Source organism: Myotis daubentonii, chromosome 17 (genome assembly GCF_963259705.1).
Source record: "Myotis daubentonii chromosome 17, mMyoDau2.1, whole genome shotgun sequence".
NCBI lineage: Eukaryota > Metazoa > Chordata > Mammalia > Chiroptera > Vespertilionidae > Myotis > Myotis daubentonii.
The window spans coordinates 10,964,989-10,989,833 of NC_081856.1; the positions used below are offsets into that span (position 1 = coordinate 10,964,989).

The 24,845-nt window shown below is 40.2% G+C and overlaps 1 protein-coding gene and 1 pseudogene across 3 annotated transcripts in view; both read left to right on the forward strand.

Moving 5' to 3' along the window:
* The window catches only part of ATAD2 (ATPase family AAA domain containing 2), a 64,409-nt gene that overhangs the window by 30,846 nt on the left and 8,718 nt on the right, over positions 1-24,845 (forward strand). For all 3 annotated transcript variants that reach the window (XM_059672795.1, XM_059672794.1, XM_059672796.1), the window contains exons 14-22: positions 13,229-13,388; positions 14,961-15,051; positions 15,665-15,979; positions 16,454-16,586; positions 17,200-17,386; positions 18,162-18,347; positions 21,223-21,358; positions 22,343-22,539; positions 23,111-23,270. In XM_059672795.1, coding sequence (XP_059528778.1) covers positions 13,229-13,388; positions 14,961-15,051; positions 15,665-15,979; positions 16,454-16,586; positions 17,200-17,386; positions 18,162-18,347; positions 21,223-21,358; positions 22,343-22,539; positions 23,111-23,270 — 1,565 coding nt within the window. The remainder of the gene's footprint in view (positions 1-13,228; positions 13,389-14,960; positions 15,052-15,664; positions 15,980-16,453; positions 16,587-17,199; positions 17,387-18,161; positions 18,348-21,222; positions 21,359-22,342; positions 22,540-23,110; positions 23,271-24,845) is intronic.
* LOC132220073 (unconventional prefoldin RPB5 interactor-like) lies at positions 130-12,607 on the forward strand (annotated as a pseudogene).

Sequence of the window (24,845 nt, forward strand, 5' to 3'; positions counted from 1 at the left end):
TTTTCTTTTTGGAGTAAAATCGCAATATACTATAGAGTGGAAAAAGAAAAGGTGAACCTGTCCTGGATGGCAGGGTATTCTCAAGCACAGTATTAAAATTTTGGTTACACTTTTTGGCTGAGTGGCACCATGGTTGTCAGCAAAAACAAGTGCCTTATAGGAGGAGGCAAAAAGGGAGCCAAGAAGAAAGTGATTGACCTATTTTCTAAGAAAAACTGATGTGCTGTAAAACTGCCAGCTATGTTCAACATAAATAATGGAAAAACACGTCATGAGAACTCAAGGAACCAAAATCCCATCTGATGGTCTCAGGGATCATGTTTTTAAAGTGAACCTAGCTGATCTGCAGAGTGATGAGATTGCATTTAGAAAACTCAAGCAAGCTCTGGCTGGTTTGGCTCAGTGGATAGAGTGTTGGCCCTTGGACTTAAGGGTCCTGGGTTCGATTCTATTCAAGAGCACTTACCTTGGTTCCCCTAGTCAGGGTGCATGCAGGAGGCAACCAATCCATGTGTCTCTCACATCGATGTTTCTATCTCTTCCTCTCCCACTCTCTCTAAAAATCAATGGAAAAATATCCTCCAGAGAGGATTAACAAAAGAAAGAAAACTCAAGCTAATTACTGAGAACATTCAGGGCAAAAACTGCCTAATTTCCATGGCATGGATCTTACCCATGACAAAATGTGCACCATGGTCAAAAAATGGCAGACTGTAATTGAAGCTCGTGTTGATGTCAAGATTAGCAAGGGTTATTTGCTTCATCTATTCTATGCTGGTTTTACTAAAAACTGCAACCATCAAATTTGTAAGACCTTATGCTCGGCATCAACAGGTCTGCGGGATCCGGGAGAAGATAATGGAAATCATGACCTGAGAGATGCAGACAAAATACTCAAAAGGAAGTGGTCAATACATTGATCCCAAATAGCATTAGAAAAGACATAGAAAAGGCTTGCCAATCTACATATCCGCTCCACAATGTTTTTGTTAGAAAAGTCAAATGCTGAAGAAGCCCAAGTTCAAATTGGGAAAACACGGAGTTTTGATGGTAGTAGTACTGGAAAAGCTATTGGGGATGAGTCAGGTGTGAAAGTTAAATGAGCTAATGGATATGAGCTTCCAGTGCAAGAATCTGTTTAAAATTCAGACTTTTCATGGTGTTAAGTAAAAAAATACTATTTGTATTGTTTTTTTAAATCTTGGTTACAAACTTAAATGCACACTGGCCACTGAAGTAAGGCGTAAGGCAATGAGATGAGTGAAACAAACCAATGGTAAGTGTGGGGTTGTGGTGTGGAATGTGGCTGAGTGTTCAGTCATAAGAGCATAACCAGTTGTTTTTATTGCCAACCTCCTGAAATGCAGAAGCTAACCCAGACTTGAAAAATAAATTTTCTCTTTCTTAAATTTTATATTCAAATTTGTAAATATTTTTAAATGTTGCCAACCAATTCAGATTCTTTTAAGACATTGCCTGAGCCAAATAAAATATGTCCTAGCATGACTACTAGTTTAATATTCTAATACTAGCACACTTCCTCATTTTCAGGATGGGAAAATTGAATATCCCTTATGATAAACTGTTTACTCAAAGGAGTACCTTTCCTTAGTGCCATTGCCTCAAGTCCCAGTTCGTTTTCAATTTTTCAGAAATTCTTTTAAAATGAGCTCGTAGCCCTAGCTGGTTTGGTTCAGTGGATAGAGCATCAGCCTGCAGACATAAGGGTCCTGGGTTTAATTCCAGTCAAGGGCACATGCCTGGGTTGCAGGCTTGATCCCCAGTGGGGGGATATGCAGGAGGCAGCCAATCAATGATTCTCATCATTGATGTTTCTGTCTCTCTCTTGCTCTCCCATCCTCTCTGAAATTAATAAAAATATATTTTAAATAATAAAATGAGCTCATAAATTATCTGTAATTGCTTAATTAGTTTGGGATACCCTAAAGCAAATGTTTGCATGCCTTCATATATGCCAGTATTGGTTTTTATTGTAAATGATATAAAAGAGGAACAAGAAATAATGTAATAGATAAGTTTTGACTCTTCTAATACTTGACAATATTTATTATATTCTGGTTGCCTTCTTTGACTTGATGCTATACAATTTCATTTGTTGCTCTGAGTAGTAAATGAAAATGTCAAGTATGGTAAAAGTAGTTGTCTGTATATTTCCTACCAGTAATCATACAAACTTTTTATATATGACACATTTCTTTTTTTTTTTTTTAATTAAATCTTTATTGTTCAGATTATTACATTTGTTCCTTTCCCCCCCCCCCATAACTCCCCTCCTCCCAGTTCCCGCCCCACCCTCCGCCCTCACTCCCCACCCACTGTCCTCATCCATAGGTGCACGATTTTTGTCCAGTCTCTTCCCACATCTCCCACACCCCTTTCCCCGCCAAGAATAGTCAGTCCATTCCCTTTCTATGTCCCTGATTCTATTATAATCAACAGTTCATTCTGTTCATCAGATTATTTATTCACTTGATTCTTAGATTCACTTGTTGATAGATGCATATTTGTTGTTCATAATTTGTATCTTTACCTTTTTCTTCCTCTTCCTCTTCTTAAAGGATACCTTTCAGCATTTCATATAATCCTGATTTGGTGGTGATGAACTCCTTTAGCTTTTCCTTATCTATGAAGCTCTTTATCTGACCTTCAATTCTGAATGATAGCTTTGCTGGATAAAGTAATCTTGGTTGTAGGTTCTTGGTATTCATCACTTTGAATATTTCTTGCCACTCCCTTCTGGCCTGCAAAGTTTCTGTTGAGAAATCAGCTGACAGTCGTATGGGTATTCCCTTGTAGGTAACTGAGTTTCTTTCTCTTGCTGTTTTTAAGATTCTCTCTTTATCTTTTGCTCTTGGCATTTTAATTATGATGTGTCTTGGTGTGGTCCTCTTTGGATTCCTTTTGTTTGGGGTTCTCCGAGCTTCTTGGACCTGTAAGTCCATTTCTTTCACCAGGTGGGGGAAGTTTTCTGTCATTATTTCTTCAAATAGGTTTTCAATATCTTGCTCTCTCTTATCTTCTGGCACCCCTATAATTGTGATGTTGGTACGCTTGAAGCTGTCCCAGAGGCTCCTTACACTATCCTCGCATTTTTGGATTCTTTTTTCATTTTGCTTTTCCGGTTGGGTGTTTTTTGCTTCCTCGCATTTCAAATCATTGACTTGATTCTTGCGCTCCTCTGGTCTGCTGTCGGGCGTCTGTATAATATTCGTTATTTCAGTCTGTGTGTGCTTAATTTCTAGTTGGTTCCCCAATATAAGATCGAGGGTCTTATTAGTTTTCGTGTAGATCTCATTAAGTTTATCGGCAGCTTCTAAACAGTTCTTGAGAGACCTTAAAAGTGTGGTTCTGAACTCTATATCTTCCTTTGACAATTTTGTCCTGTTTCTTTGTCTCCGCATTTTGTTATGCTTCCTTGGTGCACCCCCTAGTGGTCTTTGTTCGCAGTCTTATAGATAAATCTTGATTGTTGTAGCTAATTCCAGGGAGGGTTTGACCTCCAGGCCAAGTGGCTATGAGAATCAGCTGTGTCAGCAGTGAGAGAACTTCTGTCCTCTAGGGAGGTGCTAATCTAGCCTTTGCCTGAGGCTATCCGGCAAATGCCTCTGTGCAGGGCTTGGGCGGGGCGGGTCGCACAGGATCAACAGGGTGGGCCGGAGAGAGCAGTTATGGCGGCTCTCAGTCCTGTCCCAAGGGGCTCTGCCTCTCTGAGTCCCAGCACCCGCTGCAAAGCTGGGAGAGAAAGCTGCACTCGCTCTGACCGAAGCCAGACAGTCCCGCTTCTCCCGTTTGAGTCTGGGTCCCTAAAGACTCGCCCGGATCTGGTGCTCAGAGTCTGCGACTCCCTCCCGATTGAAAACGCCAACCGCGCCCTCCGCCGCCAGCCCGCTCCGCGCACTCCGCACCTCAGAATTTGACTTCAGCACTGCACCTCCTCTGAGTGTCCGTATGCGTTTCTCTTTCCTCCTAGTTGTAGGACTTCCACTCAGCCAGCGTTCCTGTGGTTCTGGGTGATGTCCCTTCCGTTTTTTCGTTTCACTTTTGAAGTAGTTGTTCAAAGCAGCAAACTCCGGCGTTAACCTATGCCGCCATCTTGGTTCCACTTCTATATATATGACACATTTCATTATCACCCATACTAATTGTGTTACTAGGAAGAAACATTTAACAATATTAACATCACTTTGAAATCAAGTAATTAAGAACTTACGACATTTTTGAAACAGTTGTAAAGTGATTGGAATAATTTTAACAAGCACATGCCACCTCAAATATATATATGAGAAATGTGATGTACAAGTAATTATATCTACGCATTAGAAAATAGGATTTTAGCCAAAACTGGTTTGGCTCAGTGGACTGAAAGTTCCCAGGTTCGAATCCGGTCAAGGGCATGTACCTTGGTTGCGGGCACATCCCCAGTAGGACGTGTGCAGGAGGCAGCTGATCGATGTTTCTCTCTCATCGGTGTTTCTAGCTCTCTATCTCTCTCCCTTCCTCTCTGTAAAAAATCTATAAAATATATTTTAAAAAAAAGGAAAAGAAAAGAAAATAGGATTTTAGCCTAAGGAAAAGAGGATACAAATATAAAGTAAGTTCAATTAAAATCTTTACTGTAAGTTAAAAATATCGTTATGGCCACTTGGGCTGTTTCCAGATCTTAGCTATCCTATATAATAAAGAGCTAATATGCTAATTAGACTGGACAGCGGAACAACCTTCCAGAATGACCTTCCAGAAAGACCAGTGGGCAGGGGGCAGGCCCGCAAGCAGCTGGGGCTGCGAGGGCCTATGTTTGCATGAATTTCATGCATTGTGCCTCTAGTTATAAACACTGCTATAAACATAGAGGTGCATATATTCTTTCTGATTGGTATTTCAGACTTAGGATATATTCCTAGAAGTAGATTCACTGGGTCAAATGGCAGTTCCATTTTTAATTTTCTGAGGAAACCCCACACTGTTTTCCATGGTGGTTTTAATTTGCATCTCTCTAATGACTAGTGACTTTGAGCATTATTTCATGTTTCTTGGCCATTTGTATGTCCCCTTTGGAGAAGTGTCTATTTAGGTCTTCTGCCCATTTTTTTTTAAATTTATTTACTTTTGTTATTGCTTAAAGTATTACAAAGGGTATTACATATGTGTCCTTCCCCCCCCCCCCCGCCTTTTTTTTTTTTTTTTACAGAGAGGAAGGGAGAGGGATACAGAGTTAGAAACATCGATGAGAGAGAAACATCGATCAGCTACCTCCTGCACACTCCCCACTGGGGATGTGCCTGCAACCATGGTACATGCCCTTGACCGGAATCGAACCTGGGACCCTTCAGTTCACAGGCCGACGCTCTATCCACTGAGCCAAACCGGTTAGGGCTCCCCCCGCCTTTGACAATCCCCTGGCCTCCCCTACCCAGTATCTTATGTCCATTGGCTATGCTTATATGCATGCATACAAGTCCTTCGGTTGATCTCTTACCCCCCTACCTCCTGCCCCCCAACCCTTCCCGGCCTTCCCACTGCAGTTTGACAATCTGTTTGAGGCAGCTCTGTCTCTGTATCTATTATTGTTCATAAGTTTATAATGGTCTTTATTATCCATGAATGAGTGAGATCATGTGGTATTTTTCCTTCATTGACTGCCTTATTTCACTTAGCATAATGCTCTCCCATTCCATCCATGTCGTTGCAAATGGTAAGAGTTCCTTCTTTTTTACAGCAGCATAGTATTCCATCGTGTAGATGTACCACAGTTTTCTAATCCATTCATCTACTGATGGGCACTTAGGCTGTTTCCAGATCTTAGCTATGGTGAATTGTGCTGCTATGAACATATGGGTGCACATATCTGTTCTGATTGGTGTTTCTGGTTTCTTGGGATATATTCCTAGAAGTGGGATCACAGGGTCAAATGGGAATTCCATTTGTAGTTTTTTGAGGAAACTCCATACTGTCTTCCACAGTGGCTGCACCAGTCTGCATTCCCACCAGCAGTGCACGAGTGTTCCTTTTTCTCCACATCCTCTCCAGCACTTGTCGTTTGTTGATTTGTTGATGATAGCCAGCCTGACAGGTGTGAGATGGTACCTCATTGTTGTTTTGATTTGCATCTCTCGGATGATTAGTGACTTTGAGCATGTTTTCTCTGCCCATTTTTTTATTGGAGTATTTGTCTTCCTTTTGGTGAGTTGTATGAGTACTTTATATGTTTTGGAAGGTAACCCCTTATCAGATGTATCATTGGCAGACATGTTCTCCCATACAGTGGGTTCCCTTTTCATCTTGTCTTTTAGTTGTATTTTTGAAGTGGTTGTATAGGCAGCAATTTCAGGTGTTTACCTATGCCGCCATCTTGGTTTCTCCCTCTCCCTTTTCATTTTGATATTGGTTTCTTTTGCTGTGCAGAAGCTTTTAATTTGATGTAGTCCCATTTGTTTACTTTTTCCTTTGTTTCTCTTGCCCTAGGTGTTGTATCAGTGAAAATTCTGCTATGTGAGATGTCTGATACATATTTTTAAAATTTTGGGGGTTTTTTTAGAAAAGCAAACAGGAATTTATTGACCATAGCAAACATATCATGAGGTCCCTTAGAGGTTAGGGGAAATGTGCATGTGGGGGAAGATAAAGGGGAAGGGAGAAAGCCCAATTTTTTTAAATTATATTTTTCTTGATTTCAGAGAGGAAGGGAGAGGGAGAGTTAGAAACATCAATGATGAGAGAGAATCACTGATCAGCTGCCTCCTGCATGCCCCCTACTGGGGATTGAGCCTGCAACCCCGGGCATGTACCCTGACCAGGAATTGAACCGTGACCTAGTTCATAGCTCAGTGCTTAACCACTGAACCACACCAGCCAGGCTGATGTCTGATATTTTGCTGCCTACATTTTCTTCTAGGATTTTTTTTTAATTGACTTTTTACAGAGAGGAAGGGAGAGAGATAGAGAATTAGAAACATCGATGAGAGAGAAACATCGATCAGCTGCCTCCTGCACACTCCCCACTGGGGATGCACCCGCAACCCAGGCACATGCCCTTGACCGGAACCGAACCTGGGACCCTCCAGTCCGCAGGCCGATGCTCTATCCACTGAGCCAAGCCGGTTTCGGCTCTTCTAGGATTTTTATAGTTTCACAACTTATATTTAAATCTTTTACCCAGCTTATTGTTGTATATGGTGTAAGTTGGTGGTCAGCAAGTTTCATTTTTTGCATGTACCTGTCCAACTATCCCAGCACCATTTATTGAAGAGACTATTTTTACTCCATTGTATGTTCTTGCCTCCTTTGTCAAATATTAATTGAGCATAATGGCTTGGGTCAATTTCTGGGTCCTCTGTTCTGTTTCATTGATCTATATGCCTGTTCTTGTGCAAGTACCAGGCTGTTTTGATTATAGTGGCTTTGTAGTATAGCTTGCTATCCGGTATTGTGATCCCTCCAACTTTGTCCTTCTTTCTCAAGACTGCTGCAGCTCTCCAGGGTCTTTTTTGGTTCCATATAAATTTTTGGAATATTTGTCCTAGATCTGTGAAATATGCCATTGGTATTTTAATAGGGACTGCACTGAATCTAAAGAATGCTTTGGGTAGGATGGACATGTTAATTATGTTAATTCTACCATCCCATAAACACAGTATATTCTTCCACCTGTTTATAGCTTCTATCTCTTTTTTCAGTGTTCTGTAGTTTTCTAAGCATAAGTCTTTTACCTCCTTGGTTAAGTTTTAAAAATATATATCATTATAATTTCATGATGAATTTTTTTTTTTCATGATGAATTTTTTAAAGAAAAAAATAATTACTAGTTCTGGACACTAAAAAGGTCTACAAGCAACCACAATTCAGTAGCAGTTGTACCCCTAGCACCCAGATTATGGGCTCTAAATACTAGCACTCTTAGGAGAGATGATAGATTGCAGAACGGAAGCAGGAAATAAGCAAGACAAGCCTGCAACATCTTGTCATGCCTGGAAGCAATTGAAGACTATTAGGTTCATATCAGAATGAAATAGTCAATTTTGAAGAAGTTTTCATTGGACAAAGATGGGACGATTTGAACATCAAAAATAATAATTACTACAATAGATTGAAATGCATTGAGTACATTAAAAAGTCAGTTTATAATGATCTTTTTTAAGAAATCTAATTGGGTATTCTGAGGTTGCTAAAACAGTGACTCATTACTCTGAAAATTGGATAAAGAGAATGAATTAAGCATTTCTTTTTCCTGTTCTATAACTATGATTCAGGCCATGAATCAGGATAATTTCATAGTAGATGAATTAATGATGTTCTTTATAGGAAAATCGCAGTTAATAAAAGCAAAGGAAATTATTGAGTTAGAAAAATCAGCATTTTGCATCCCTTTTGCCGGGAGCCGGTCCATCCTTGCTGTTTCAAGGGACCTGGCATATATGGCATACGGTTCTTAATATGTTTGCTCACCTTCTTGGCGCTGTGTTTTAACCAAGGTCACCTCTCCGAGAAAGGTTGAATCCCCGGTAGGGATTTTCCCCTGAAGTTAGGGAGGGAATAAAACCCCTCAACTAAGTGCCAGGCGGGTAATTAATCCCTTTAACTACGAACAATCATGCTTAAACTACATAATCTTTTCTCCCTGGAATGGAGATAAGAAACGCCCTAACCTTTGTAATAGAGATTGATAGGATTGAATCAACTGGTATAAATACAGATGTAACCAGACAGAGACACAGAACTCAGAACAAGACAGCAAGAGACAGAACTCAGACAGGGCTTGGAAGACAGGACCAAGAGAGACAGAGCCTAGGCACAGAACCTATACAGAACGTTCTCTAGGGACAGAAGAACTTCGCTGGCGAGAGCATGCCGGAGGATCCTGGACAGGGACTGGCCTCGGAGCCTGGAGGCGGAGCCTGGCGAGAGAGCATGGCAGGGGATCCTGGACTGAACCTGACTACGGAGTTTGGCAGGAGCGCCTGACTAGAACCTGGTGACTGGACCTGCCTGGAGAACCTGGACAGAACCTGGCTGGAGATCCTAAGCAGAACCTCTCTGGAGATCGAGACCAGAACTTGGCTGGAGATCCTGGCTAGGCTGCTGATCAACTGAACTCTGCCTCCGTGTCCTTCCTTCTTCGCCGACTCCGTCCACACCTTTGGGGACCCCTGGACCTGCTGGGGTTGGACCCCGGCACCCTTTATGTAAAAGTGAATCTCTACCTGTAGTTTTCAACTGGGAGTGACTTTGCCCCCCAGAGGACAAATGTCTGCAGACATTTTGATTTTCACACCAGTGGTGTGGGGAGGGGAGCACTTGGCATCTAGTGGGTGAAGACCAAGGATGCTATTGCATCCTAGAATGCACAGGACAGCTCTCCACCACAAAGAATTCTCTGCCCCAAAATGTCAGTTGTGCCAAGGTTGAGAAATACTGATCTAAACAGTAAGTAATTACCAGTGGCTGCTAAACAGTAAGGTATAAAGGTTCATAGTGAAATTTATGATGAGTAGAGTAAGCTGACACCTCACTTAAAAACCCAACCCATTGGGGAGTCGCCGCCTCTGGACGTCTGCTCGGCCCTCCCCGGGCGGCCTGCAGCTCCAGGTGGCAGTGGCATGCGCGTGTGAGATGCAGTGGAGCACGCTGGCGCCCGGCAGCCGCCTGCCGCCTGCCACGCCGCCTCCATAAACCCTTGTGTAGGACTCGTTCATCTCGCTGAGGCCCCGGGCACCGCCAAGGAGGCCCCACCGGACCCTGTGCTCCTCCGCCCCACTGTGGGCCCCGGAGGTAGCGCGGCTCCACCAGGAGCAGGAAAAGGTAGTCACCTGCTGCCTAGAGAGGATCCAGCACTGGCAGTAGGTGGGTGGAGGACAACTACAGTGCCCTGCAGGAGCGGCTCGGCACCCTGCCTGACAAGCTGTCCTACAGCATCATGGTACCATTTGGCCCGTTTGCCTTCATGCCAGGAAAACTCATCCATACTAATGAAGTCACTGTTTTACTGGGGGACAATTGGTTTGCCAAGTGTTCCGCAGAGCAGGCCGTGGGCTTAGTCAAGCACCGGAAAGGACATGTAAGAAAAACAATAGATGATTTTTAAAAAGTGATGACAAATTTTGAATCCAGTTGAATTTACAGAAGATTTGCTGAAAATGAGTGATGCTGCAGGTGATATTGTTGACATAAGAGAAGAGATTAAAAGTGACCTCGAGTTTAAAGCAAAACACCGAATTGCGCATAAACCTCACTCCAAACCCAAAACTTCAGATAGTTTTAAAGCGGATTTTGCAAATGTTGAATCCAAGGATCTGCTCTCGGACCAGGAGCTGTGGGCTCGGCTGGAAGAACTGGAGCGACAGGAGGAGCTGCTGGGCGAACTTGAGAGTCAGCCTCCCACTGTGACTGCAAACGGAGAAGACAGCGTTTTCCGAAGCGGAGAAGGAAGACGCCCGCACACGTGTGAATGGACACGTGAACGGGACGTACGCAGCTCGGCCCAAGTACGACACTTTGCAGAGCTGCTCTGCGGGCCGAGCTGCGCTGTGAACGGCTCTCGTTGCCCCCTCAGTGATGAGGCTGAGGGTGGTGACGATGATGATGCTCTTGGGTCAGGGGCTAGCTCTGTACCAGCCATATACTTTTTTTTTTTTAATATATTTTATTGATTTTTTTACAGGGAGGAAGGGAGAGAGATAGAGAGTTAGAAACATCGATGGGAGAGAAACATCGATCAGCCGCCTCCCGCACATCTCCCACTGGGGATGTGCCCGCAACCCAGGCACATGCCCCTGACCTGAATCGAACCTGGGACCCTCCAGTCCGCAGGCCGACGCTCTATCCACTGAGCCAAACCGGCCTCGGCTACCAGCCATATACTTTTCTCACACCGTCGAACCCAAGCGGGTTCGAATCAATACTGGGAAAAACACCACCTTAAAATTCAGTGAGAAGGAAGAAGCCAAACGGAAGCAAGAGAACAGCTGTGGTGGCCACCCAGCCCCGGAGCTGCCCACGATCAGGACCCCTGCGGACATCTACAGGGTCTTCATGGACCTGGTGAACGGGGCGTACGTCCCTCTGAAGTCCATCCTGAAGTCATGCAGCCGCGAGAACAGCGTGTGCAGCGTCACCAGCGAGGGCAGTGCAGCCGACTGCGAGGAGCGCCGCGGGAGCATTTTGGAGGAGGAGCAGGAGCAGCTTCCAGAGACGCTCTTGCCCACGCCCGGGACGCTGGGACGCTCGAGTCTTTCTGGAACTGTAATAGAGAAAGCATTGTCGCCCTGCCTCGCCCCGCACCCGGCCGCGGTCCACCCTGTGCTGCCCACGATCCCTGAGCGGAGAGAAGTCCCGTCAGAAGGGTCGGAGGTCACCAAGCGGGTGTCCAAGTTCAAAGCTGCCAGGCTAGCAGAGGACCTAGGCTGCCAGGCAGTGGGCGCTTGCGCCCTGCAACCTCGTGCTGCATCATCTAGAGTACGTATCGCTGAGGCGCCTCGGAGAGTGGAAGGAGGTGTCCTGAGTTAATTTGGAAGCAGATTCTCCTGTTCGTCGGTGGAGATGAGGGTCCGAGTGAGCTCAGGACTTCCCAGTCCGCTTGCTCGTTGTCCTCTGGCACCGGTGACACTGCTGCTGCCTCTGATGCCTTGGCTCTCGGATCACTTCTCAGAGAGGATGTTCCTGGGCGTGGTTGGTGTTTCGAACTAGACGCAGGCAGTTCCGTGCCAGCTGTGATGTGCACACCGCATGGACCATGTAGCAGAAACGTAAGATTCAGACCCAGCAGCCTTTCCTGCTTCAGCCTTTGGAAGGCCCTTTAAGAAACCTTCTGGTGGGTTCTGCAGCGAGGTGCCCTTTAACCCCGGGACTGCCGCTGTCCTCTCAGCAGAAGCTCCCCGTGGCCTGTGGGCAGGTTTCTTGGTCGGAAGAATGGGGTGTTGTAAACTTTTTTTTTAAGTAAAAATTTTGTGAAACTTGAAGAAGAAAAAAAACCAACCCACTGATCTTAAGTGAGAAACTAGTATTATGTACCTCCTGAGGTATACAGTAGGAAACACATGGTATATTCCTTATGAAATGTGCTATTCCAAGTACTTTAACCTGCGTCTATTAAGCTTCTAGATCTAACTCAAGTTTATAGGATACATAAATGTTGACCCCATCAGGAAGCTATCAACTGTGTTCACAATGTGGGAAGAATATTCTTTAAGACAAATGACCCAATTTCTTCAATAAATAAATGGGATGGAGGAAGGAAAAAAAGGGGGGAGGGAATGTGATCGGAACTGGTATGGATTTGAGGGCTGTATGACCAAGTGCAGAGTATGGATCTTATTGAACAAATGAGTAAATCGGGGGTGATACTAGTACTAGTATTAGGTCATATTAAGGAATTACTGTCATTTACATTGATGTCATAGTATCATGGGAGTGTTTAAACTCATCTTAGAAATGCATACATGAAATATTTATATTAAATTATCTGAGGTTTTGGTTTTTAAAGCTATCAGGTAAAGCCATATAAAAGGAATATTGTTAGTTGAAACTAGGTGATGAAGATGTGGAAATTATTTTACTGATCTCCACAATAAAATATTTAAAGTAATTAAAATTCTATGCTTCGCCCTGACTGGTTTGGCTCAGCGGATGGAGCGTCGGCCTGCGGACTGAAGGGTCCCGGGTTCGATTCCGGTCAAGGGCATGTGCCCGGGTTGTGGGCACATCCCCAGTTGGGGGGTGTGCAGGAGGCAGCTGAATCGATGTTTCTAACTATCTCTCTCCCTCTCCCTTCCTCTCTGTAAAAAAATCAATAAAATATATTTTTAAAAAAATAAAAAATAAATAAAATTCTATGCTTTATATGTATTCTATTTTATTTTGGGATTCTTTGATAATCTGTATGCAATGGAACATTTTATAATTTTAGATACTGTATGTGGTACTTACTAGTATTTTTTTATGTGTTTGCTAATTCAAGTACCTTTGAAAAATGTTTTATGAAATGACTTTCAGGATCCATTCATGGCATTCTAAAAACCATCTATGTCTTCTATTTATTTTAATCTGTACATATTATTTAGTATGCTGTTTTACAAACATTTTTTAAAATCTATTCAAAGTAGTGCCATACTCTTAAGAAAATTCGTTCATGTTTAATGTATTAACCTCTTACCAAAAGAAGTGATATATTCCACATCCAATCGATTAATTTCTTCTCTCTTATTTTTAAATTTAGTTCGATTGTTTCCACCCTGCTAGCTCTTATGGATGGATTGGACAGCAGAGGAGAAATTGTGGTCATTGGTGCTACCAACAGATTGGATTCTATTGATCCTGCTTTACGAAGGCCTGGTCGCTTTGACAGAGAATTTCTTTTCAGCTTACCTGATAAAGATGTACGAATTTAAGTAACATCACTCAAATTTTGACAAAATATGTCACCCTTATCATGAACAAGTTTTGGTACAGTGAAAATTTGAAGGTTGAGTTTTGTATGTTCTGAAGCAAAGTTCTATGATTAACACCCAAATATGTATGTATATATTTTTAGGGGGTATTGCTCTATTTAAAGAAAATAAGTCAGATAATTTATTATTTCTTTTTAAAAATAATGCCTCCTTAAAAATACTCTTAAAATTCTTTCAATTTGAACACAGTCTTTGAATTTAATCATACAATTTTGTTTTGCTTCAGAACATATGGCAAATGGACAGTCAGTCTTTAGCCAATGTATTAGCCTTGGCTTTTTCATGGGTATCACCATGTTATTTTAAAACCACTTAATCTTTTGAGAATCAAGCAGAAAATATGGTAGAGCTGTCAGCACTCTTAAAAACAGTTCATATATATATATATATATATATGTATATATATATATATATTGATTTTATTGATTTCAGAGAGGAAGGGAGAGGGGGAGAGACACATCAATGATGAGAGAGAATCATGGATCGGCCCCTCCTGCACACCCCCCACTGGGGATCGAGCCTGCAACCCAGGGATGTGCCCTGACCGGGAATCGAACCATGACTTCCTGGTTCCTAGGTCAACGCTCAACCACTGAGCCAGGTTGGCCAGGCTAACAGTTCTTAATATGTACCAGAATGAACAATAGTTATTTACTTTCTTTCATTCACTTTTATATGAATGGAACTTGAGTGCTATAAATGTAAATGTGTTTAATATAAAGTTCTTAAACTTGTACGAATACTTATTTTTTTTTACTATTTTATATTTTTATTTAGGTACTAGAGGCCCGGTGCACAAAATTTGTGCATGGGGTGGGGGTTCCTCAGCCCAGCCTACACCCTCTCCAATCCGGGACTCCTCGGGGATGTCCAACTGCAATCAGACATCCCTCTTGCAATCCAGGACCATTGGCTCCTAACTGCTCGCCTGCCTGCCTGCCTGCCTAATTTGCCCCTAACCCCTCTGCCTGCCTGCCTGATCGCCCCAACCTTTCTGCCTGCCTGCCTGATCGCCCCTAACCGCTTTCCCCTGCCGGCCTGATCACCCCTAACTGCCTCTGCCTTCGCCCCCACCACCATGGCTTTGTCCCGAAGGACGTCTGGTCTATCCGATCTAATTAGCATGTTACCCTTGTATTAGTATAGATTGATATCTTTAACATTTTTTAAAGAAATTTTTTTAATATATTTTATTGATTTTTTACAGAGAGGAAGGGAGAGAGATAGAGAGTTAGAAACATCAATGAGAGAAAAACATTGATCAGCTGCCTCCTGCACACTCCCTACTGGGGATGTGCCTGCAACCAAGGTACATGCCCTTGACTGGAATCGAACCTGGGACCCTTGAGTCCGCAGGCTGACGCTCTATCCACTGAGCTAAACTGGTTAGGGCGATATCTTTAACATTTTAGATAATTAAAAGTATTTTAAATTGAAATTATTCTAATCTGAATAGCACTTACCTTATAATAGATGTAAAAAAAATGTTTTTATTTGTAGGCTCGAAAAGAAATTCTGAAGATTCACACCAGGGATTGGAATCCTAAACCACTGGACATATTTCTAGAAGAACTAGCAGAAAACTGTGTTGGTAAACATTGCTTTTAAGCATTAAAAGGAATACATGCATTTCAAAGATATATAGTCTTGAAATATTATAGTTAAAGAAATACAAGGTTATATTTGTTTCTTATCTCTACTGTTCCCTTCCTACAAAGTTCGGATATGAAATAGAGATATTTGACAAATTAGCTGTTGGGGATTTTGAGAGCAAAGTAGGTAATAATAGGTATCTTTTGCTGTTTACAGTTTTCTAGTCATCCTGTTGAGCATTCTACATATATTTCAGGTAATTCTCACATCAGTCCTATAAAGTAGGTAACATTATTCCCATTTTACAAATGTAGAAATGGCTGATAGAGCATACATGATTCTCCAAAGAGCTCACATCTAGAAAATGACAAACTGGAATTTGAAACTTGTCTGTGATTTTAAAACTGTTGCTCTTGACCTCTATGCTATATTAGTATTTGCTTATTTCACTCACAAAAGTTGATTTGTTGATGGTTATCACCACCATATTAGCCTTCTTACTCCTAAATATTTTGCTACTGTGTTGTTAGGGTGATTTTTAATTTTAACCATAGTCATGCTAATAGGATGGTAGTTTATTCCTTTCTTTCCTCTTTTTTTGCCTTGGGTAGGATACTGTGGTGCAGATATTAAGTCAATATGCTCTGAGGCTGCTTTATGTGCTCTGCGTCGACGCTACCCACAGATCTATAACACCAGTGAGAAACTACAGTTGGATCTCTCTTCAATTACTATCTCAGCTAAAGATTTTGAGGTAGCTATGCAAAAGATGATACCAGCCTCCCAAAGAGCTGTGACATCACCTGGGCAGGCACTGTCCACCATTGTGAAACCACTCCTGCAAAGCACTGTTCACCAGATCTTAGAAGCCCTTCAGAGAGTATTTCCACATGCGGAAATCAGAACAAATAAAGCACTAGACTCCGGTATGAAATTTGATCAATTATTTAAAGTTAATTTTCATAATCATAAAGCTAAATGTTTTATACATCTCAGAAATGTTTCTTTATACACATCTTGAAAGGAACTTGGTCGTGCTTTGCTTGGATATTTTAAGTTTGAAATGCATTTTTATATTTACAGCAGGTCCTCAAATAACATTGATTCATTTAACATCGTTTCATTATAACAATGATGAGATGCTATAGGAACTTAACTCTTGTTTATATCAGTTAGCTTATGGTAAAATTGTTTTTTATACATGGTTTTGCTTAAAGTCACCGAACCTATTGACTGTTAAATGAGGACTTAACTGTACTTGTTATTCATATCTACACAATATTTTTGATTCTCTAAAAAATGTCATTGATTTACACTGATTTGCTAACTGAAGCACTGCATAAAAATTTCCTTTGCAATCCAGAAAAGTTACTAATGTACAATTTTTTGTTTGTTTATAGATATTTCTTGTCCTCTGCTAGAAAGTGACTTGGTATACAGTGATGATGATGTTCCATCAGTATGTGAAAATGGGCTTCCTCAAAATTCTTTTAATAAAGCAAAAGAAAATTTTAATTTTCTTCATTTGAATAGGTACATTTCCCTTGCAAATGAATTGTGTGTGTGTGTGTGTGTGTGTGTGTGTAAATTCCCTAAAACTAAATGAGATAGTTGTTGAAAGATAAAAAAAATGCCAACTAATCTTTCTTTTTTTAATTAAAATATCAAAAAAATTGTTCTTGCTATTGTCACTATAGTAGAAATACCACTGCGTATATATTCTTTTTTAAAATACATATATATATATATATATATATATATATATATATATATATATATATATTCGATTTCAGAGAGGAAGGGAGAGGGGGAGATAGATGGAATCATTGATGATAGAATCATTGATGAGCTGCCGCCTGCATCTCCCCCGCTTCCCCCTACCCCACTAGGGATTGAGCCCGCAACCTGGACATGTGCCCTCCTGGTTCATAGGTAGACATTCAGCCATAGATACATACTGGCCAGGCTGAGTATGTATTCTTAAAAATTTGTGGAAGTTATTTCCAAAAACCATGTGAATCATGCTGATATGATTGCCCAATGAAACAAACATTTTTGACTATTTTAAGTACATAGTTGGTAGTTTGGGAGAAAAATTTAAACTTTATATTTTTCTAAAACATAGCTTATTACTCATTTCTTTCAGAAATGCTTGTTATCAACCTATGTCTTTTCGACCAAGAATATTGATAGTGGGAGAACCAGGATTTGGGCAAGGTTCTCATTTGGCACCAGCTGTCATCCATGCTTTGGAAAAATTTGCAGTGTATACATTAGACATTCCTGTTCTTTTTGGAATCAGTACTACATCTCCTGAAGAAACATGTGCCCAGGTAATTCATTGTTGCCTAGATAAGCTATAAGACAAAGGAAACTTCCAGAGACAAAATGTAGAATTGCCTCATTTTTATTTTTAATTTTTTTTTTTTTTGTGGTAATTTTCTTTGTTTACTGATTTGTAACTTTAGGTTTTAAAAAAAATAAAAATAAAGCATAAATTTCTTGGTCATTAAAGAGTATGGGTTTAAATCCCATTTTCACCACTTAATATTTTAGTGACCTTAAGAGAGTTATTAGTTCTCTGCCTCATTTTCCTCATTTACAAAATGGAGATAATAGTATTTACCTTGTATGGCTGTTGTGAGAATTGTACTTGAAAGAGTGACTGCTATGTTGTAAGTACTCAGATATTTTGCTGCTTCTGTTTTTGCTATTTATATTAAAAAAAATTAATGAAAAGTTGTTTTATACTTATATTTTTATATTTAACCTTGGTTACAGTAGAAAAGTCTTCTATATATCTTGAGTTGTTTTCTAATTGCTTGAAACAGTTATGTTTTCTAACAATGAAACAAAACATTTATAAAAGGTATTGAGGGAAGCATTTTAGTTATTTAGTGAGGGTTTTTTGTTTTATTTTATTTTTTCCTATCACCCTTTACTCCTCTATGCCCCCTTCCACCTCCACCCACCCCCCTATTTAAAAATTTTGATGGATTTATATGATAATTCTGGGAAGTTAAACATTGTTCCAAACTTAGCATTAAAAGCTAGCATTACTGATGTGCTGATTCTCTAACTGAATGTAAATCTTTTTCTCTCTACTAGATGATTCGTGAAGCTAAGAGAACAGCACCGAGTATAGTGTATATTCCTCATATCCACTTGTGGTGGGAAATAGTTGGACCAACACTCAAAGCCACATTTACCACATTATTACAGAATATTCCTTCATTTGCTCCAGTTTTACTACTTGCAACTTCTGACAAACCCCATTCTGCTTTACCAGAAGAGGTAATTTGTGTGGGAAAATTTATTATACTTAAACGAAAGTTATTTTTATTTATTTTTTATTTTTTTAATTAAATCTTTATTGTTCAGATTATTACAGTTGTTCCTCTTTTTCCCCCCCATAGCTCCCCTCCACCCGGTTCCCCCCCCCCACCCTCCTCCCTCACTCCCTCACCACTGTCCTCATTCATAGGTGCACGATTTTTGTCCAGTCTCTTCCCGCATCCCTCACACCCCTTTCCCCCCCAAGAATAGTCAGTCCACTCCCTTTCTATGCCCCTGATTCTATTATAATCACTAGTTTATTCTGATGATCTGATTATTTATTCACTTGATTTTTAGATTCACTTGTTGATGGATGTGTATTTGTTGTTCATAATTTGTGTCTTCTTCTTCCTCTTCTTAAAAGATACCTTTCAGCATTTCATATAATACTGGTTTAGTGGTGATGAACCCCTTTAGCTTTTCCTTATCTGTGAAGTTCTTTACCTGACCTTCAATTCTGAATGATAGCTTTGCTGGATAAAGTAATCTTGGTTGTAGGTTCTTGGTATTCATCACTTGGAATATTTCTTGCCACTCCCTTCTGGCCTGCAAAGTTTCTGTTGAGAAATCAGCTGACAGTCGTATGGGTACTCCCTTGTAGGTAATTGACTGTCTTTCTCTTGCTGCTTTTAAGATTCTCTCTTTGTCTTTTGCTCTTGGCATTTTAATTATGATGTGTCTTGGTGTGGTCCTCTTTGGACTTTTGTTTGGGGTTCTCTGCGCTTCCTGGACTTGTTAGTCTATTTCTTTCACCAGGTGGGGGAAGTTTTCTGTCATTATTTCTTCAAATAGGTTTTCAATATCTTGGTCTCTCTCATCTTCTGGCACCCCTATAATTCTGATGTTGGTACGCTTGAAGCTGTCCCAGAGGCTCCTTACACTACCTTCGTATTTTCGGATTCTTTTTTCATTTTGCTTTTCCAGTTGGGTGTTTTTTGCTTCTTCGTAATTCAAATCTTTGACTTGATTCTTGTGCTCCTCTGGTCTGCTGTAAGGGCCGGGCCTTTCATATGCAAAAGCCTCCATGCAGGGCTTGGGCGGGGCGGGGTCCCAGGGGATCACCATGGCAGCCGAGCGAACCAGCAGTATGGCTGCTCTCAGTCCTGCCCTCAGAGGCCCCGGCGATCGCTGTGAGCGCCTCTGAGAGAAAGCTACCCTCGAGTTCCAACCGATGCCAGACAGTCCCGTTTCTCCCGTATGAGTCTGGATCCCCAGAGACTCGCCTGGAACTGGAGCTCAGAGCTTGAGACTCCCTCCCGATTGAAAAAGACAATTGTGTCCTCAGCCGCCAGCCCTCTCCGCGTGCGCCTCCACACCTTTGTATTTTACTTCCGTACTGTACCTCCTCTGAGTCTCGGTATGCTTTTCTCTTTCCTTCTAGTTGTAGAATTTCCACTCAGCCAGCCTTCCTGTGGTTCTGGATGATGTCTGTTTCGTCTTTTAGTTGTATTTTTGAAGTGGTTGTGCGAGGCAGCAATCTCCAGTGTTTACCTATGCCGCCATCTTGGTTTCAAGAAAGTTATTTTTATTAAAATAACTTAGAAAAATTCCAAATGCTTCAGAATGAATAAAATGATAAAAGCTTTCTTATCAAAGATAACATTGATAACTATTTGGTATATGTGCTTGTTAGGCAGGTTGATGTATGTATATGTGTATATGTATAGTAAGGTTACATTATAGATTATTTTCTCTTCCATGAAGGGAATTATATATATGATGCATGCTTTATATGTTTTATATAATCTTCCGTATATGTCATATTCCTTTTAAGAGTAACATGGCTTTTCCCATTGTCTTAATGTACCATAACTTACTTATCCAAATCCTTGTGATTATGTATTTGGTTGTTTTCTAGGGTTCTTCTCTACTGAACTGCTACAGTGAACATTCTTGAGTTTTATTTATATGTTTATTTTGCATTCTTAGGTTTTAATTTGTATAAGCATTACTATGTGGTTTCCAGCATTCGTTTCTAAAAGTGAAATAACTGTAGCTTAAAGAGTATGCACATTAAACACTTTTAAAATCCTCCCCTGAGGATATGTTTCTATTGATTTTAGAGAGAGAGAAAGGGAGAGACAGAAAAGCATCGATCAGCTACCTCCTGTACATGCCCCAGCCGGGAACTGAACCTGTGACACTTCGGTGCATGGTAGGATGCTCCAATCAATTGAGCCACACTGGCCAGGGCCATTGAGCATTTTTGATAGTACCAAATTACTATCCAAGCTTATGCCTATTCATTCATTTATTTATTTAGTATTTTAATCCTTACCTGAAGATATTTTTTTTTCTAGAGGGAGGAGGAGGAGGGGAGGGAGGGAGGAAGGGAGAGAGAGAGAGAGAGAGAGAGAGAGAGAGAGAGAGAGAAAGAGAGAGAAAGAGAGAGAGAGAAACATTGATGTGAGAGACACACATCGATTGGTTGCCTCCACACACCCCAACTGAGTTTGGGGATGGAACCTGCAACCCAGTTACATGCCCTTGACTGAGAATTGAACCCATATGCCTTCAGTGTGGGAGTATATGTCTAACCATTGACCAACACAGGCCAGGGTTGTTTTCTTCTTGAAGAACCTCTCTCATATCTCACTTTGACTGTGAAAGTGAATTGATTTCAACAAAACCCTTTTAAGTAAAATATTACCATGTCAGTTATCAGAATCGAGTTTTAAAGAAGATCCCATTTTTTTAATTCTTAATCTGTTATATGCCTGGTTTATTCATTAATGTGGCATATATAAAAGATTTGCTTTTAAAAATTATTTATTTATTTATTAAGCAACTTAGATTGACATTAAAATTGTTGCATTTATTTTCATTTTTTAAGGTACAAGAATTATTTATCCGTGATTACGGAGAAATTTTCAATGTTCAGTTACCTGGTAAAGAAGAACGGACAAAATTTTTTGAAGATTTAATTCTAAAACAAGCTGCTAAGCCTCCTATATCAAAAAAGAAAGCAGGTTAGTGCCTATATCAAAGTTAGTATATAGTGGTTTTGAGGAAGTGGGAATAAAGTATTAGTTAATGGCTTTGCCATCTTATATTTTTACAAGCTTAAAACCTCAGGCATGAGGTTGCTACCTCTATTGCTTAAAAATCTGTTTTCCATTAAAATAGACTAAAGTTCCTAAAGCCCACACAGCCTTTCAAGTATAGCTTCTATCTATGTTTACTTTGGGCCTGAATTCATAGTATAGCCCCAATCTGTCTTTCTAAGCCCATTTTGGCACTTTTTGTTAACTCCCTCCTTCCACTTCTTTCCTTACAAAGCATTTTGTCTTTAAACCATGCACAACATATTTCTGCCTTTTCATAAGTTCATTCATGCTTGCTCTCTTAGTAATGCTTCTATCCTCACCCCCATTTCTGCCTAAGGAACTCTTTGTCCTTCTAGTATAACTCATTTTTTCTTCCTTAACATATCTAAGCAAAATTAATTTTTTTTCATACTACTAATATGGTATTACACTGATGTTGTAATTATGTCTCTTACTCCCTTAATAATAGATTGCTAACTTATTGCGACAATACTCTCATATTCCTTTTTTTGTCCTGAGTACTCAGTACTCTTTAAACAAAATTAAACTTCTGTTGTATTTGAAATATACCGCAGTTGTTCATTAGTTCAAAAATTAACTAGTAAAAAAACCTTTTTAATAGTTAGAATATTTTTGTCCTGGAAATAATGCATTTTCAAAGTTGTAATCACCTTTTAAATTATCTAAAAATGGAACAGAGGCAGTGGCTTGGAAATTAGCATTTCAAATTACATGTTAACAGTTACTGCTGGGGGGGATGTATTCCGTGTTAGTATTCCAAATCCTCTGATTCCTGGCAGATGTAAGGAGCATAACCCTGAAAGTCTGACTACTGTGTGCACTGAATGATTTATCACTCTTGAGATGATGGGAGAGTAGTAACTAAAATCTTCCATTTATGTGAAGTTTTGCAGGCCTTGGAGGTACTCCCAGTAGCACCACCACCTGAGCCAAGACCATTGACAGCAGAAGAAGTGAAACAACTAGAAGAACAAGAAGAAAATACATTTAGAGAACTGAGGATTTTCTTAAGAAATGTTACACATAGGCTTGCTATTGATAAGCGATTCAGAATATTTACTAAGCCTGTTGACCCTGATGAGGTATTGATTTAATCTTAGAATCAAATGTTTTCTAAACTATAATGCTTAAAGTAGAGATTATTTGAATAGTTTATGTGGTTCTCTGCCTACACTCTGAACTTGTTTTCTCTATATGAAAACCTACGAAGAGTGTCCTAAGCACATGGAAACTTCAAGAACTATTTAACACATTTTCCTTTCCTACAGAGAATAGACAACTAAATATGTCTGCTCAATCCAAACATTCTAGAAGCAGTCTGTGAATGTCTTATTTCTAATGCTACATGATCTTATTCTTGCATACACAGAGTGAGCTGGAGAGCAAGCTTTTACGTTTTTATTGAAGGATGGGTGGCGATGGGTTGAGGAAAGAGGTATAGGCTATTACTGGAGAGATAGTTGCCCAAGACTAAGAACAAATACAAAATAAAACCAACCTTAAAGAGAGTCAGAGGTTTCATATTAATATATTATCATTATCTCTTATGTATTTATTCTCCCTCTCTCCTGTATTGCTTGACAAAGAAACTTTACTCAAATGTATTTTTGTTCAGAGTTAATTTAGTGACTTGGTCATTTGCTTGAATTTTAGGTTCCTGATTATGTTACTGTAATAAAGCAACCAATGGACCTTTCATCTGTAATCAGTAAAATCGATCTCCACAAGTATCTGACTGTGAAAGACTATTTGAGTGATATTGATCTGATCTGTAGTAATGCTTTAGAATACAATCCAGATAGAGATCCTGGAGGTGAGCATTAGTGGAATGGGGGCTGCTAACTAACTTCAAGGGTTGATTTTTATGCCAGGTGCTATATTACAAACATTTTACATTCACAGTGCCATTTAGTCCATATACCAGCCTTACCCCTTATTTTACAATGGAAGAAAATAAAGTTTTGCAAGGTTAAAGAACTTATTCAAGGTTATACTGCCAGGCAGAGGCAGAATTTGAATACAGGTTTCTTTCACTTCAAAATCCTTGTGTTTATTACATAATATATTCTCTAATGAGACTCAACATTGCATAACAACTTAGCTTGTTTCCTTTGTATAATAATATTCTTTCTCACATTGGGAAAATAAACACTCTCTGTAATCAAGTAGGTTTGAAATAATTTTCTTGGTTATGACCATTACAATTTTTATTACAAAAGTAATACACTATTTTAAAAACTAAGTCTTCCATTTCCTTTCTTCAAAGGTGGACACTTAAGTTTCAGGATATCTTTCTAGACCTTTTCCATGCATGTACCCATTCTACCCTCACCCAATCTATTAAACATTTTATAAAGTACAGGATTTTTTAAAATTACATATTTGTTCATCTGTAATCAGAAGTGGGGAACCTTTTTTCTGCCAAGGGCCATTTGGATATTTACAACATCATTTGCTTAATACAAATTTATGTTCCTGCCCTAACCGGTTTGGCTCAATGGATAGAGCGTCGGCCTGCAGACTGAAGGGTCCCAGGTTCGATTCCAGTCAAGGGCATGTACCTTGGTTGCAGGCATATCCCCTGTGGGGGTGTGCTGGAGGCAGCTGATCTATGTTTCTCTCATCGATGTTTCTCTCATCGATGTTTCTAACTCTCTATCCCTCTCCTCTCCTCTCTGTAAAAAAATCAATAAAATATATTTAAAAAAAATAAATTTATGTTCCTTTGAAAAAAGCTCCTAGATTTATTGCATTTCGAGTCCCACCTGGAGTTGCCTTGGCAGGACCAGACCAAATGATTTCGAGGGCCTTATACGGCCGGTGGGCCAGACATTCCCCATCCCTGATCCACATAATGATGTATTTAAATATCTACATGTTTCAGATAAACTTACTTATTTCCTAAAATATTTTTCCTCTGGTGCTTTCTTTTCTTTTTTAGCTTCCTGTTCTTGTTTTATAGATGCAGTGTCAACACTTCAGTGGATAGTATAGTTTTAATAGTCTGTTTTCTACATTAACAATCCTCTAGTACAGTGCTTCTCAACCTTCCTAATGCCGTGACCCTTTAATACAGTTCCTCATGTTGTGGTGACCCCCAACCATAAAATTATTTTTTTTTTAATGTATTTTATTGATTTTTTACAGAGAGGAAGGGAGAGAGATAGAGAGTTAGAAACATCGATGAGAGAGAAACATCGATCAGCTGCCTCCTGCACATCCCCCACTGGGGATATGCCCGCAACCCAGGTACATGCCCTTGACCGGAATCGAACCTGGGACCCTTCAGTCCGCAGGCCAACGCTCTATCCACTGAGCCAAACCGGTTTCGGCCATAAAATTATTTTTGTTGCTACTTCATAACTGTAATTTTGCTACTGTTATGAAT